Raw genomic sequence first — 17,292 nt, forward strand, 5'->3', positions numbered from 1 at the left:
TGGACGATTTAACCTAAGGACGCGCCTCGCATGATTATTCCCCTCTGTCAATAGTAATGGATTTTTAATCCACTGCGTTTATAAACACTGTTTGCGGAATCGATTTTGTCATTGCCAGAATCGTTTTCGATGTGTGACGACGTCTTACACGCTGGGTGAAAAATGCCTGTTTGTGCCGTTAGTGAGTGCAAGAACAAATCAAACACATCAAATTTACAAAAAGATGGAATTTCATTTCATAAGTAAGTATTTTTGGTGTAATAAACGCTTTCTATAAATTAAATTACATAAATTATTATAATAAAATAACAATCGAGAACTTTACCGATTCAGTAATTGAGTACGTAATAATTCGGTAGAAACGAGTCCCACTCCTCACGAGACTAAATTTTGTTTTTTCTAAACAATTGCAACCCTCGATATATACAAATTAGGTTAAAATTTGAATACGCGTGAACAGCATGAAATTACGTAGTAGTGCGATAGTGATTGCGGTTCGATTATCGATATCGATGAAAACATTTTCTTTATTATTAACGACTAAATTACCGTCTTCAAGTCAAGTAAAGAATAGTTATTATTAATTACCACAATTTTTCGCTACCTATACTTGTAATAAAACTGGTCGATTTCTGTGATTTCACGTACTTAATACATTTAAAAAAAAAATTAAAGCAACGCAATTTTAGTGATAGGCGCATAACGGGGTAGGGTGTCTCTGAACTGGGTAATATGTAGCTAAAAGGTGTACCTTTCTCAAGGATGAGGATCAGGTAATAATTTATCATAATCGTTTTATTTTTACAGATTTCCTAAAGACGCCCACTTTAAAATGAAGTGGGCACTACGTGTTATATTTAAGGGCAATACGTGTTATATTTAATAACTTACATTTAATTTTTTTGGACAAAGAGTACACCATATTGGAATTACCATGTAAACCCAATGTGCAATAAATAAATGATTGATTGGAAAGAAAAAAACATTTTATTGATTGATATACCTACTAATTATGTTTGGTAGGCTGTTGCGCGGTCAGGTTTATTTTGTATTATATAATAATATAAGTCATTAATAAGCACATTTTCACTATCGAAATTTTAAATGAAAATTTCGTTATATAAAAAAATACAAAAGATTAAAAATGATATAAAATAAGTAAAAAAGTATGTGCATATTTTTTAAATAAATATTTTTCTTATTTTTACGTTGCATTATTAGTTTTTGGGATAGTTACCTATTAAGTGAGGTGAATGTATGCAAGAATACGCTACGCTGACCAAACACTGGTTTTAAGTAATTAAATACGAGTAATAAATTCTTACTTCTACTTTTGTTTCTGAAAAACTATCGATATATTTTAAAATATCGATACGGTAGCATCGCAAATCAATTTGACTGTCTTACACTCGTAATGTCTTTGTATGTTGATGTATATAACTTATTAGTGTGCGTAAAATGTAGTAGTGTTGAAGATTTAGATATGTGTGTGTTAATAATGACACAAAACTTTGTTGAGTGAGTGTGTCAAGTTGTCTATGTAGTGTTTCCTCGTCCCGCACCAAAAGTGACAGAAATTTTTATTCGTAATATTAGGCGCGTTACAAGTCCATAGGTTAAATCGTCCAAGACCAAGGTAGCTGCCAGCTCTCGGGTCCTCGGTTCACTCGATAATCCTTTTCGTAATTTCCTCAAAAAGAGCTCGAACCTCCGGGCCCCACGGCCCCGGGGGCTCGAGTAGGTAATTTATTAAGTAGGTAGGTACTAGCGACCGGCCCCTGCTTCGCATGGGTAGCTTTAAGCTTATTACAATTTTCATAAGGATCTCTAATTTATTGAAAATAAAATAAAGCGTTACTCAGGAATAATGTAGCTTTGTACCTACTGGTGAAAGAATTTTCAAAATCGGTTCAGTAGTTCCAGAATTACTTCCTACAAACAAACTAATAAACTTTACCTCTTTAAAATATTGGTATATATTTTAGTAACTATAGATGGATGATAAATGGATGATAAGAAAATAAAAAAAAGTTTATAATATCCATCATTTAGTAAAATAATTGTTATAGTTCTTGCATTTCACGAAGGCGAGTGGGTCATGCTTGTGTTTAAGTCGTATCGGTATAGGTAAGGTATACTAAATGTGTGCGTTTGCGAGCGCTCGCTCGCGACTGATTGGTCCGACGTGCACGCACACTTACGCAATGCCCGTGTATACGACGTAACCACTGGTAAAGTTCACTCGCCTTCGTGAATTGCATGAACTGTACTTAGTTATAATCAAACGAAAAGGTTCCGTACTATACTACTGTTGATTATCCTCCAGACTATGTAGCCATAAAACAAGCATTTAACCAAACTGTCCAAGAACGCCATTCTGCAAAAAAATACAAATACATCAGTAATAAAATAAAATAAAATAAAATAAAATAAAATAAAATAAAATAAAATAAAATAAAATAAAATAAAATAAAATAAAATAAAATAAAATAAAATAAAATAAAATAAAATAAAATAAAATAAAATAAAATAAAATAAAATAAAATAAAATAAAATAAAATAAAATAAAGTAAAATAGCGCCAGTGTTTTGGGCACAATGTCTACTATATTTATAAAATTTTATCAGTGTTTTTACATACACTTCAAGGAAATTTCTGAATAATTTTTAGGGTTTCGTACCTCAATAGGAAAAACGGAACCCTTATAGGATTACTTTGTTGTCTGTCTGTCTGTCTGTAAAGAAACCTACAGGATACTTTCCGTTGACTTGGAATCATGAAATTTGGCAGGTAGGTAGGTCTTATAGCAGACATTAGGGGAAAAATCTGGAAACCGTGAATTCGTGGTTACATCACACAAAAAAAATTAAATTGTGGTCATGAACTAAAGTTAGTATTTTCCATTTCGAAGTAAAATAACTATATCAAGTGGGGTATCATATGAAAGGCCTTCACCTGTGCATTCTAAAACAGAATTTTATTTATTTTTATGTATCACAGTTTTGAATTATCGTGCAAAATATCGAAAAAATACGACTGTAGTACGGAACCCTCATTGCGCGAGCCTGATTCGCACTTGGCCGGTTTTTTAATTATACAAGGCAGCAAGCGAACCGTGGCTCAGCGGTCAGAGCGTCGGCCGCGATCCCCGGAGACGCAGGTTCAAATCCTGCCGGTTCCACAATTTTTGATATGTATTTAAACAATATTTAGAAGTATAGGCACAGAAGATAAAATTGGTACCTTCTATAATGTGCCCTGGCTTTCGGCAAATTCTCATCTCTCTCGTTCAGCAAATATCTTCTGCCTCCCATGATACCAGTTTTTAAATATTCGTACATGTCAATATTCTCCATAATATAGTAAAAGTGCAACTTGTCTTTGTCCATTATCTTGGTGCGAAGAGACATGAAGTTTTTGTTTGAGAAGGTCCATGTGTGGGTCAAGAAATAAGCTATAGCCATGTTCGCTATATACACACGGCGCTGGAGTTTAATTAGCCTAAAAAATAAATTATTAATAAATTATTATATTATTAAATTATTAAAAATCTAATTCCATTTATTTATATTTTTATAATTTTTAATAATGCCGTGGGAATTCTTTGGTTTTCCGGGATAAAAAGTAGCCTATGCCCTTACCCGGGATGCAAGCTATCGCTGTACCAAAATTCTTCAAAATCGGTTGAGCGGATGGGCCGTGAAAGGCTAGCAGACAGGCACACAGACAAACAGAGAGACAGACAGACACACTTTCGCATTTATCAAAATATTATTTTTATTTTTTTATTTTTTATATGCTTACATTGTCTTTTTTCCAAACAACCACAGCATAGTATCGATTAAAATGGCCGGTAGCACTTGCAGCATTATCACCTGGAATAACATTCATACAGGGTGTACCCAGAACGCTAGCAAAAACTTAGCGTTTTTGTTATACTACCTAAACACAATCCAATACCAATAACTATTTGCCTTATTTTGTAGTTTTAGTGATTTGTAGTATTTTTCAAACCCGCAATGTATAGCGTGCAAAACTCGTGTCAATGCCCCGCCTACGACGCGAAATTGACTCCGAGTGGCCTACTTCCAGAACTTTCGTTGACCTCTAGCGTCAGTCAGATGTTTTATTTGCAATATAATATTATCATGAAATTTAAAAAAAGTTTTTTTCGCGTTTTTTTTTTGTGGTATCATATCACTGATCATCAGCATTATCAACTGTCTTCGTTTCTGCTAGCGTTCTGGTTACACCCAGTATTTACATAAAAATGTTATAAAATTAATGTTTGTGTGTTTGTTCATTAGTTCGTTACAGTGCGCGCAAAACATATAGTCCAATCTGAAGTTGTGAAATGGTGGTTTGCGCAGGTCATAAACTTTTTAGTAACAAGTCGTAATGAAGAATGCTAGAATGGTTTCTACTTTATTCTTGGATAAGCAGTGTCTTTATGTGTCTATAACCTATACGCCGCTGTCTAATTATACCTGTAGTTGGGTAAAAAGTGCTACATTACGCCGTAGAAAGTAATGTGCACAGATGAGTGTACATTACTTTCATTAATTCTCTAATCTGTGGTAATGTACATCGGCCATTAGAATGATATTTCGGCTTTGTAGAGCGTTGTCTCTGTCACTTATACCTATATGACGATTTGTCGGTCTCCACGACAGAGGATCTACAAATCTGCTATCTCCAATTCTAGAGGTTGATGTACATTACATAAGCTGGCTACTCCTGCGCTCCGCCTCTGGAAGGTGCGAAAGTCATTTGTGGGAATGAGTGTAATATTTTATAATAAAATTTTACAACCAATTTTAGACTTGCCTTTACACAAGTTTAAAAAATGTGTTAAAAGTATGCTCCTAAAAAAAGCATATTATACAGTCGCAGACTATGTAAACGATAAAAAAGCTTGGATTTGACTCGCTCCAGCAATGCACGGGGCTGCAATGGCTTGTATAGTACGGTATAATAACATTGTAAATTGAAAAATTAAAAAGAGCAACCGCCGAGTTTCTTGCTGGTTCTTGTCGGTAGGAACGGCATTCCGAACCAGTGGTAAATTAAAACTACCTGACTATTCATAAGCACTTTTAAAAAGTTTACATGAATAAAAAACATTCTATTCTATTCTATTCTATTACTATCTATATCGTACTGTTCTTACATTCATGAAGTATATGTATTTGTTGTTGGTGATCGCACCACCAGCACTCCAAACCACGTTGTCCAAGGGGACTTCATCGGTAATTTTATGGCCAATCGACAATATTTCTGAAGCAGTTACATGATAACCCATCGGGCCGTTACAAGCGTTGTATATTGGAACGTCATCTGTTGCCTCCAGTCTGAAAGTAAACGAATAAATGAACCACCAGGAATTAGTCGGGATGATAACCAGTGGCGGATTAGCCACGTAGCAAGAGTAGCAAATGCTACGGGCCCCGCACATTTGGGGGCCCCGCGCACCAACGCTATCTGACCGTAAAAAAGTAGGTATCTATTTAGATCGAAGCACGAAAATATTTTTCAAATCAACACGATGAGCCAAATAATCACGTCACTTTGATGAATATTGATCGCGATTTACTTAGAGAAGCCGATATGAACAGTAGCCCAAATTCAATTCAGAAAAGTTTGATTGTAACAGTTTTGTTTTATGTAATACCACTGGTAATACGATAAATTTGATAACCTAAAACAATCCCAGAGCAATTGATAGAATTTGTTAGAGGCCCCGCGCTGGCTTAATCCGGCACTGATGATCCCAAGGTAATTTTTAAAGTTCCGTACCTGATGACCCACCCTGGGAACTCCAGGCTGAGGTGCTCAACGAGATATATCGCTACCACACGAGTAGATATATGTATAATAGAGGGGAAGCTTCATACTAGCGGCTGGCTGTAGGTTCACTTACTCATAGCGCAGCTCACGCACACCACGACGTGTCACTGACGCTCCGTTTGCCGCTTTTGCCATCGAACTGGGCGCAAACGGAGCGTCCGTGACACGTCGTGGTGTGTGTGAGCTAGTGTGTAGCTTCCCCTCTGGTCTATAATATCTACTCGTGTGTCGCTACCGTGCCATCACCGTGAGGGCCCGGGGAGAGCGACCGGAGGCGGAGGAGAGTCGCACAGCAGACAGAGCTATTAGCCCTGACTAGTGCAGCCCTGATCCATACCTAGATAGGAGGACTTAGAGAGTTCTCCATAATGTTCTTAAAGGTGTGTGAAGTCTACCAATCCGCACATGGCCAGCGTGGTAGACTATGGCCAAAACCCTTTTCACTCTGAGAGGAGACCCGTGAGTGAGCCGGCGCGGCGTTGGGTCGAGCATGTTGTTGTCAATCAGTACCCTTATTATAAATGCGAAAGTGTGTTTGTTTGTTGGTTTGTTGGTTTGTCCTTCAATCACGTCGCAACGGTGCAACGGACTGTGGTGATTTTTTTGCGTGGGTATAGGTAAAGACCTGGAGAGTGACATAGGCTACTTTTCATCCCGGAAAATAAAATAGTTCCCACGGGTTTTTAAAAACCTAATTCCACGCGGACGAGGGCATCAGCTAGTTAAATAATAAGCAAAAAAATACCGAAATCTTAGTCACTAAGCTAAGTGACTAAGATTTCGGTGTTTTTTTTCGGACGGAGAAAAAATAGCGAGTAAACGAGCGGCCACTTTGTTGGTCCGCCTGCACGCCCCTTGAATAACCCCATGTTGTAATCTAATGGGAACACTCCCGAAGGGAGTTGATTCCCTAGGGAGAGATCGGGTTATTGGGATTTCTCCTTCGATGGCTATCCTCGGCACATATGAAGAGGCTCCGGGAACTCTAATTTCTAAAATACTGTGGTCGGGTCGTGACACTAGGGCTCTGCCTGGAAACAACTTTAATGTTAATTACTAACATTATAGTTGTCCATAATAACAATGACCTCTGACGGCTGACAGACCCTCGGTCTTTTATATTTACTTTTTGGTGCCTCTAGTCCACGATGCTACTATGAAGCCTTTGATAGCCACGTCCACTGGAATGTAGTCCCCAGACACGAGAGGATCAGCATATAGAGTGCGAAGTATGCCTACAAAAAATTTAATGGCAATTAATTAGTTAATGGCAACGAATTAGCCAGCTGAAGTGGCAGTGGGCAGGCCACGTCTGCCGCAGAACCGATGGCCGATGGGGCAGACGTGTTCTGGAGTGGAGACCGCGTATCAGCAAGTGCAGTGTGGGACGACCTCCAACCCTGGACTGACGACCTTAAGAAGATAGTGGGAAGTGGGTGGATGCGGAAGGCGGAGGATCGTGTGTGGTGGCGTGCTCTTGGGAAGGTCTATGCCCAGCAGTGGACGCAAACAGGCTGATTGGTTGATTGATTGAATTAGCATGACGTGGAGCACGTTAAGCCATTCATCCTGGTTATTGTCACTAACATCTGATGATAATATTCCAGCACTATTATGGTATAAGTGGAAAAGGGTAACAGAGAGAGAAAGAAAGTATTATCTACCTATTAATCAAAATCATTATAAGCGTACATTATCAACCGATAGACATCTACAGTCTTTTGTAGGGACTTCCACACGCCACGTCCTTGCGCCGCCTGAATCCAGCGGCTCTTTTAACACTGCGCTCTCCGGTGCGAGATCGCTATTCTATACATTATAGGACCCCCCCCCCCCGTCCTTAACGATCTCGACGATCAAAATATCATGACCGACAATGCTTCCTATCTCGTAGCGACTAAATCTCGTATCCTTATGTCATCAATGACAATAGTCTCGAGTCTTCAAGTACTGAGGATTTTTTCATAATCTAATCTAATCTAATCTAAATATATAAAAGGAAAAGGTGACTGACTGACTGACTGACTGACTGACTGAATGACTGACTGACTGACTGATCTATCAACGCACAGCTCAAACTACTGGACGGATCGGGCTGAAATTTGGCATGCAGATAGCTATTATGACGTAGGCATCCGCTAAGAAAGGATGTTTGAAAATTCAACCCCTAAGGGGGTGAAATTGGGGTTTGAAATTTGTGTAGTCCACGCGGACGAAGTCGCGAGCATAAGCTAGTCAAAATATATAAAAGGAAAAGGTGACTGACTGACTGACTGATCTATCAACGCACAGCTCAAACTACTGGACGGATCGGGCTGAAATTTGGCATGTAGATAGCTATCATGACGTAGACATCCGCTAAGAAAGGATTTTTGAAAATTTAACCCCTAAAGGGGTAAAACAGGGGTTCAAAGTTTGAGTAGTCCACGCGGACGAAGTCGCGGGTATAAGCTAGTAGTTAATAATAATATTAGTAATATGGATTCGAAAAATCCGTACCTTTTCCGCTAGCAACAATAAGGCCGACTGGTCCGTTAAAGTTTTCAATCCATCCCGGTGCAGGTTCCTTGACGCTTCCCAACACTGAAAACATTGTACCTACAATGTACTACACTTATACATTACATTGTACCTACAATGTAATGTATAAGGCTCATCAAACATTGTTTCAACCTATTGTACCTGCATTTTATTGAATAAATAATTCATTCATTCATTCATACAGGTGGGTCCTTGTCACAGAATAGTTTTACTACCAAGTACAGAAGGATTAGTTCACAAAGACTGTTAAATAAATAGCGACTCTTGATATTTTTGCAAAGGTAAACGGACACTTTAGTATGGAAACCATATACCCGCGGCGGCCAGACACAAGCGAAATTAACAGTATGTGTCCAAATACGGCTCTGTACCCGTAGTACAAGATTTTACGTCTCACCAAACCAAACCAAATTCGAGAGTCGAAATACTTCCGCGTTACAGTAAACTGGATCTTAAATGCCTTGTTTTAAAGCTCAAGATTGTCTACACTTCTACAGCCAGCGCTCCAAGCGGAAACATTGCGAAATTAAAATCGGTGGCATTGAATATTTGACTTCAATTCAAGATTCTATAGGTCCATTTTACTTTGATGTTATTGTGTTTCGACTCTCGAATTCTAGTAACGTTTGGTGAGACGTAAAATCTTATACTACGGGTACTGATCTACAGTGACATAGGTCGCGTTGTTTTGGGTCATGAGAACTACGAAAAAAAAACCGGCCAAGTGCGAGTCAGACTCGCGCAGCGAGCGTTCCGTATTATAGTCGTATTTTTCGACATTTTGCACGATAAATCAAAAGCTATGATGCATAAAAATAAATGAAAATCTGTTTTAGAATGCACAGGTGAAGCCCTTTCATATGACACCCCACTTGATATCTTCTTTGTTTTTTTTAAAATATTTAGTTAGTACATTATAATATAGTAATATTATTTATTTATAATCTTTTTTTAATGATATAAGTAGGCATGATGTAATGCGCAGACGTACGCATTGAGGGTCAAACCTCTGTGGTTTTTACAATGCGTGCTACCTATTATGTGTAATTTTCTCTTGTATGTTAATAATAAATTAAAAAAAAAATAGTTATCTTACTTCGAAAATTGAAAATACTAATTATTAGTTCATGACCACATGTTTTTTTTGTGTGATATAACCACAAATTCACGGTTTTCAGATTTTTCCCCTAAAGTCTCCTATAAGACCTAACTACCTGCCAAATTTCATGATTCTGGGTCAACGGGTGCCCTGTAGGTTTCTTGACAGACCGACAGACAGACAGACAGACAGACAACAAAGTGATCCTATAAGGGTTCCGTTTTTCCTTTTGAGGTAAGAAACCGTTTTGGACACCGGATAACCGGAATTGTAAAATTTAAATAGTTAGGAGTCGGAATTTTGTGATTTATTCAGGAAGTTTTCTGAATAAGATATGATGAACTTACCAATAGATGGTCTAATAATAACAACAGGTAGTTTTCCTCTCTGCTCATATACCACGTGTTCCGCTAACTGTTTACAGAATACGTATGTATTGGCCATCTCACCGAGGAATCTGGAAGTAGATTATAATCTGTATACAGGATATAACCAGAACGCTAGCAAAAACTTAGTGTTATTGTTACACTACCTAAACACAATCGGATACCAATAACCATATGTCTCATTTTGTAGTTTTAGTGATTTAGCATTTTTCAAACCTGCAATGCGTGCAAAACTCGGGTCAACGTCCCAGCTACAGTGCGACATTGACTCCGAGTGGCCTACTTACGTAACGTTCGTTGACCTCTAGCGTCAGTCTGCCCGTCTGTCATGCCTGTCAGGAAAACCTATAGAGTAGGTACTTCCCGTTGACCTAGAATCATGAAATTTGGCAGGAAAAATCTGAAAACCGTGAATTTGTGGTTATATCTCAACAATAATTAAAATTAGTTCATGAACAAATAATTAGAATTTTCAAATTACAAAGAACTATACCAAGTGGAGTATCATATGAAAGGACTTTATCTGTATATTTAAAAAAAGATTTTTATTTATTTTTATGCATAATAGCTTTTGATTTATACACCATGATTTGATTTGGCCACGCGTTCCAAATTAATTTGATTTGAATTGATTTATGCTAGACCTGCTGGGCCCGAACCATGCCACGTCCGAGGCACGCTCGAGGCGCGGACTATACACGAATTGCAATTTTGTATTGTACGGGAGCGGTGTGCAGGCTCGACCGTACCAAAGGGGAGATCTCCCACCGAGCGGTTGGTTGTGCTCGGTAGCGCCAGCTGGGCCGACGGTTATGTCTTGAAACTTCTATATATAGTCCAGATTGCAGAAAACTCCGTTAGTGCGATTGCTATCGGCGGTACATTTGTTCGGGACTACGTCATCGATTGAACAGCGCCATCTAGTTTCTATTGTGGTAACCGCCACATCACTCCCCTCCGAGACGAACGCGTAGTGTGAAGCAGTGAAGAGAGGTGGCGTTGTAGCGTGAAGGCGTGTGAAGGAAGGGCAATGGCTGCTAACCAACCAGAGAAGCGGTAGACCAGGACGCTTGTAGCTGGTGATGGAGTGCAGGGCCATTGTGCCCCGAAGCTGTGGCTACATCCGTCTTACAGGCCTCGATGTGCTTGCTGTTGCTGCTTGTAGACTTGGAGTTTGGAGGAGACGTCGGGCTTGCGGTGTGTGATCCAAAGGTGTTGCGATGTATGCGATCACCCTTGATCACGTATGCGCCAGTGCGGAGTGCGGCGGTGTGCGGTTTATCTTCGATGACGTCGGCTGTTGTAGTGTGCGACCATTCTTGATTTCGTCGGTTGTTGAGGTGTGCGACCATTCTTGATCACGTCGGGGTCACCAATGTACGGGAGCGGTGTGCAGGCTCGACCGTACCAAAGGGGAGATCTCCCACCGAGCGGTTGGTTGTGCTCGGTAGCGCCAGCTGGGCCGACGGTTATGTCTTGAAACTTCTATATATAGTCCAGATTGCAGAAAACTCCGTTAGTGCGATTGCTATCGGCGGTACATTTGTTCGGGACTACGTCATCGATTGAACAGCGCCATCTAGTTTCTATTGTGGTAACCGCCACAGTATGAAGAAACGTGACACAGTCGTGGCTCGGATGACTCGGACACGGCACAGTATCTGACGTGACCTCATACAAATTTCCAATCTGGTACCTTGGTCGCGGCACGGCTCGAGCTTGGCACGGTCTAGCATAAATCATCCCTAAAAAGGCACGACGACGTGCCGTGGCTGTGTGTTCAGCCTAAGAACCTCACAAGTAGATATATAGAGTAGATATATTGACCAGAGGGGAAGCTTCATACTAGCCACTGGCTGTAGGTACACTCATGACTCACTCATAGCGCAGCTCACGCACACCACGACGTGTCACGGACGCTCCGTTTGCCGCCGCGCCGTTTGCCATCGAACTGTACCCGTAGTACAAGATTTTACGTCTCACCAAACGAAACCAAATTCGAGAGTTGAAATACTTCCGCGTTACAGTAAAATGGACCTAAACAGCCTTGAATTGAAGTCAAATATTCCATGCCACTGATTTTAATTTCGCAATGTTTCCGCTTGGAGCGCTGGCTGTAGAAGTGTAGACAAACTTGAGCTTTAAAACAAGGCATTTAAGATCCAGTTTACTGTAACGCGGAAGTATTTCGACTCTCGAATTTGGTTTGGTTTGGTGAGACGTAAAATCTTGTACTACGGGTACTGGGCGCAAATGGAACTTCCGTGGCACGTCGTGGTGTGCGTGAGCTAGTGTGAAGCTTCCCCTCTGCTCTATAATATCTACTCGTGTGCTAAGAACCTTCTGTCCTGTCGTCGATTATAAAGAACTCACTTGGGTGTCAAAACATTCAAAGTTTGATCTTCAATATTGTCGCAAATCTCCAGAGTCTCCCTCCAGTCAGCGTGAGGAGGGTACAGAACCTCTTCTATGGGATTACGATTAGTATTGGAATATGTAGTCGAAACGTGGATGAAACTCTAAAAAACAATTTTTATAATAATAATAAAACAAAGGGTTCATGATTTTAAATTCAAGTAGGTAAAATATATGGGTTTATTTTTAACTCTCGGCGCAAAAAGAGGAGGGAGGGGGTCGTCTCGTCGTCCATTTAATGCTTTCCCACCAGACCCGTATCGCCTTGCCTACAATCCAGTTAATGAAACACGGACTTTAAGCTATGAGCTTAAGATGAAATAAGTTTACCTAATTATATCGTTTGACAGTGCGTCTTCCAATTTTATCCAAAATAAAAGGGATATCTCTTTGAGATTATAGATATAGAACCAAATAATTATTAGTGATAATTTATGTTTCTTTCCAAAATACGAAACCATCGGTGAGTGTGTCGAATCCGCACTTGGCCAGTTTTTTTTGCAGATTAATAGAATCACTTACCTCCAAATTTTGCACTTCTTTAGCTAATTCCATCATTTCTACGGTTCCACGGAGGTTGAGCTGCACAGCTTTTTTTAAAGGATCATCAAATCTGAAATAAAAATACGATTTCTAATGCAAGTACAAAGTATCTTTTTAGTTTTTCAGTAATTAGATAAGGCTATGTGCTAAGGCACACAAATACTTTCCGGGATGAAACACGAAACTGTGACACGAGAATTTTTCGTAGCACGGGTTGGTAACTTCATAGTAACCTCCTTAATCCATTTCTCGCTCCAAAATACACGCACTGAATGAGGAAGTTTCAGGGCGAACGTTCCATAAAATTTTCATAGATGGCGCTGTTTACTGCACCCACTAAAAACGAAAAATAATTTCCGAGCGAAGGTATACGCTATAATAATTTGTGCGTAAAACACCCTGCAAAACAACAACGTCAATAAAACATACGGACAGCCAGGCAGCTCTTTCAGCTCTGTCCTCTGAGGTTGTTAACTCAAGATTGGTTGAAAACTGCAGAGACACCCTGGCCCAATACCGGGTGGTTCTACGCTAGGTACCAGAGCATGCTGGAATAGTTGGCAACGAAAATGCTGACATTCTGGATAATCATATAGATATAGGTATTATTTTTCGTATTTAGTGGGTCCAGTAAACAGCGCCATCTATGAAAATTTTATGGAACGTTCGCCCTGAAACTTCCTCTATTGAGAATCTATTTTTTTGGATACATACCTCACGCTAGCAGCAACGTGATATATGATGTTCGTTCGGTTTAACAGTAGTGCTCTGTCTTCCTCCGACAATCCTGTAAAAAAAAATTATAAAGTCTGGTAGACCTAGGTTGGAATAGATTGCTTCAGCGGACGCCCGCTGGCGGAGTAACGAGGAGTTGTCGCTCCCTTGTGCTTCGTCGTCAGCAGCGGTGGGATGGTACACTTCGTGAGGTTTTTAGTCGGTAAGAGTATGCTCCCCCGTTGCCGGTGGTATCCATGATAGGTTTTCTTCCTTCCAACGCCGCACTTTCTGGTGCATGGTCGCCAAACTAACACCATGGGACCAGTGGCGTGCAGCTCATAGAAGCATAAACACACTGCTTACAATCATTGTAATAAATCAATGCTTAATTTTCATTATAACCTGCCGTAAAATAAGTTCATACCTAAATGCATACCCTGGCTTGAACTCCTGTGCACGCCACTGCATGGGAACCTAATATCTATGGATTTTCGAACTATGTGCCCTGTTGCGCTGTCAGTCACTCTGGTTCTTTTACGGATCTCCTAACTTCTGATTTGACCGCGCAGACGTAGACGTTTACGTGCTTGACGCGTGATAGATGCGATTTTACATTTTTGCTCGACGCGACGTTCGGACAGTGTTCGATGTAAGTATAAGCGCTTGATCAAGCGCTTACGCAACGCTTGAAAACATCTACGTGCTTGACGTTAAACCGCTTGACCGTGTCGAAAGCTCTTTAGGTATAACATGTGATGTGTGGCACAATTTAAGAAATAAACGCTTTTTTTTTTCTTTTTTTCTAGAGAAACTCCGAGCATAGAGCTTTCTGCTCGCTGAGTGAATTTGAGCTTTTTCATGAGGCCCATAGGGGACTATATTTTGGACACATGGAAATACTTTTTTATGCCAGAGAGAGTGATCGTCATGAAGAAAACATAATATACTCACCAAGGCCCACTTCACTACAGTCTCCCGCTATAAAAAACACTTTAGACTCAAACACTCCTGGCCTTTCTTCACGGAGACGGTCGAAACACTGAGAAAAAGAAAAAAGAAAAAAAAAAATCTACCCATATTACAAATGCGAAGGTGTGTTTGTAGGTTTTTCCTTCAATCACGCTGCTACGGAGCAACAAATCGACGTGATTTTTTGCTTTGGGAGTTATGTGCGTTAGTACAGCATTTTTATATATATATCAAATCATCAAGTAATTATACAAGGTAGATAAATACTTACTTTGGAAGCAAAAATCGCAATCAGTCTGTCTTCAGGCTTCACCCCCTTCTTAGGTCTCAGCAACAAATATATTCTATCTAGATCTGTGCAAGAGTAGAGAAGCTTTTCCACTAAAACTTTCCCCATGAAACCTATGGAGCAGAAAATTTCGAAATTAATTTTCATCCATAGTGGGTCCAAACTACGAGCATGAGTTCGAAATTTGGACCTCGCATTATGAAGGATGTAAGGTCCAAGCCATTACTATAATGTTTTGTGATTCTTCATAATAGTAAATGTATATATTATTAGGTAACGCATTGGAGGTTCCTCTGGTACTACAAATGTTCATGGGCGGCGGTAATCACTTAATATCAGGTGACCCGTCTGCTCGTTTGCTCTCTGTTTTTTTTAAAGGCACTCGTAGACCGCAAAAATATACTTAGGTACGTCGGAAAAACGGGCACTTTTCGATGCTGTATGTGCGTTTTAAGCAATTAATAATAACTAGCTGATGCCCGCGACTTCGTACGCGCGGATGTAGCTTTTTAAAAATCCTGTGGGAACTCTTTGATTTTCCGGGATCAAAAGTTTCCTAAAGTCCATCCCCGGGATGCAAGCTATCTCTGTACCAAATTTCATCCAAATCGGGTAAACGGATGAGCCGTTCAAAGCTAGCAGACAGACAGACAGACGGACAGACAGACAGACACACTTTCGCATTTATAATATTAGTATGGAAGTATGGATTAATATCACTTGCTTTGACGCTAAAGGAAAACATCGTGAGGAGGTTTGTCTGAGAATGTCTGAGAATAATAATTATTCTCAGAGGTGTCTGAAGCCTGCCGATCCGCGTTCACACGAATGAAGTCGTGGGGATCAATTCTAGTAATTTATGATTACCTGAACCCCCCGTGATGAAGATAGTCTTTCCTCTGTAGTACTCTGGTATACTGGGTACATCTTCTAAATCTCGATCCTCCAGAAAAGTCATTCTCTTATTCTTGTATATTTTGTTATTTAATTTTCTGTTACAATCCTAAAAAATTACACTCAAAAATTACAATTTAAAAAAACATTCTTCATAGATGGTTGTTTAATACAAGGAAATAAGGGTCATTATTAAATTTTTTTTAACTTTAAGTCTTGTGGGATTTTGTTTTGTTGTGAACTTATCATTTAAATATATAATTAATTAATTAATTAAATAAATTTCTATTTACCACAAAATATGTTTTTTATTATTTATTTATTATTTAATTAATTAGAAACACTTACAATACACATATTCTACATTTACTACATGGCTTAAACACTAATTATGTATATCGATAATATTTGTACACAATATTTGCAATTATTGCGCCAAGAAAACTTAATATTATTATGATGGATACTTAGCAATAGCAATAAATAAAACTATATATTTATTAGTATAAACTAATACGTAATTAGTTTATTTTAAACTTTTTTCAAGTCAGCCAAATAATATGAAGAAAGTTTAAAATTAGACAAACATAGATAGGTACTTATAAGATGAACCAACCGATAAATGATCGAAGAGTTTTTTTTCTGAAAGCAATAGCTGAAAGCTTTAAAGAAGGTTTAGTAATAATTGAATTAGTTTGATTTAAATTGAACAATGTATTGTCTACTATAAAGTCTAAAAGCACTGTTTTTGTAAACCTACTGAGGTACCTACTGTTTATTGCGAATTCACATGAATAAACAATATTCTACTCCTTTCCTTCAGGATTTTTTTTGTTTGATTTATAAAGGCGTATCCAAATACGACTTCTGGAATAGGGTATTTGACAGGTTCTTAAAAACTTTTCTACGGATGTCTAAAGACTCTATAGAAAATGTGTATTTTACGTTTACATAATATTATAGTACAAGAAAAAACGTTATAGATCCTATAAGGGGAGGGGAACCCTTACTTTGTTGTCTGTCTGTCTGTCTGTCTGTCTATCTGTCTGTCTGTCTGTTTGTCTGTCTGTCTGACTGTCTGTCTGTCTGTGCAAAATGTCTAAAAAATACGACTGTAGTACGGAACCCTAGATGCGCGAGCCTGACTCGCACTTGGCTGGCTTTTATGTTACAAACATACCCACACGTATATTTATGTGTTACATAAGTACCACTTACCCAGTTTTTTTCGAGGTTTCTGGACTAATTTGCAAATATTTTATTATCCCAAGAAAGCTTCTACCATTTTGAATGAGGGATGTGGAATCTTCGGGTTATTCCACTAATGCCCACTGACAATCCACATCAATGGGAGATTTGCGGACTTTTCTTCCATGAATAGGTCTATTCTCTCTAAAGCTCCTAATGGTTATTTTCGTCGTCCGCGTCGTTGAAAGAGAGAGATTTTGCAAAAAAAATATGCTGGTCGATTCCGGAAAAACAATCGCATTTTTTATGATTGGCTCAATTTATGCTATTCTTGTTGCAACAATGCATTGCATCCAATAGTAAGCGAGCGTGAACCCATTAGAGGTGATTGGGATCGTGACATT

General features: G+C 39.1%; 1 protein-coding gene across 1 annotated transcript; it reads right to left on the reverse strand.

Moving 5' to 3' along the window:
• Window positions 1-2,247: 2,247 nt before the first annotated feature.
• LOC138402801 (fatty acyl-CoA reductase 1-like) lies at window positions 2,248-15,764 on the reverse strand. The gene is made up of 13 exons (XM_069501012.1): window positions 15,674-15,764; window positions 14,789-14,919; window positions 14,500-14,587; window positions 13,546-13,618; window positions 12,811-12,901; window positions 12,247-12,392; window positions 9,835-9,944; window positions 8,347-8,430; window positions 6,974-7,082; window positions 5,171-5,351; window positions 3,805-3,875; window positions 3,244-3,501; window positions 2,248-2,377 (listed from the first exon to the last, which is right to left on the reverse strand). Exons 1-13 carry the CDS (start codon window positions 15,762-15,764, stop codon window positions 2,281-2,283), a joined length of 1,530 nt encoding a protein of 509 aa, XP_069357113.1. The 3' UTR covers window positions 2,248-2,280.
• Window positions 15,765-17,292: the final 1,528 nt, after the last annotated feature.

This window comes from Maniola hyperantus, chromosome 9 (assembly GCF_902806685.2).
Source record: "Maniola hyperantus chromosome 9, iAphHyp1.2, whole genome shotgun sequence".
NCBI classification, from domain to species: Eukaryota; Metazoa; Arthropoda; class Insecta; order Lepidoptera; family Nymphalidae; genus Maniola; species Maniola hyperantus.

Excerpts from the sequence above, each read along its gene's own strand:
- LOC138402801 (XM_069501012.1), bottom strand. The coding sequence starts at position 15,764 with ATGACTTTTCTGGAGGATCGAGATTTAGAAGATGTACCCAGTATACCA. Across the intron at positions 12,902-13,545 it reads CACGTTGCTGCTAGCGTGAG|ATTTGATGATCCTTTAAAAA; the intron begins GTATGTATCCAA and ends TTTTTATTTCAG. Across the intron at positions 5,352-6,973 it reads TGGACTAGAGGCACCAAAAA|ACTGGAGGCAACAGATGACG; the intron begins GTAAATATAAAA and ends GTTTACTTTCAG.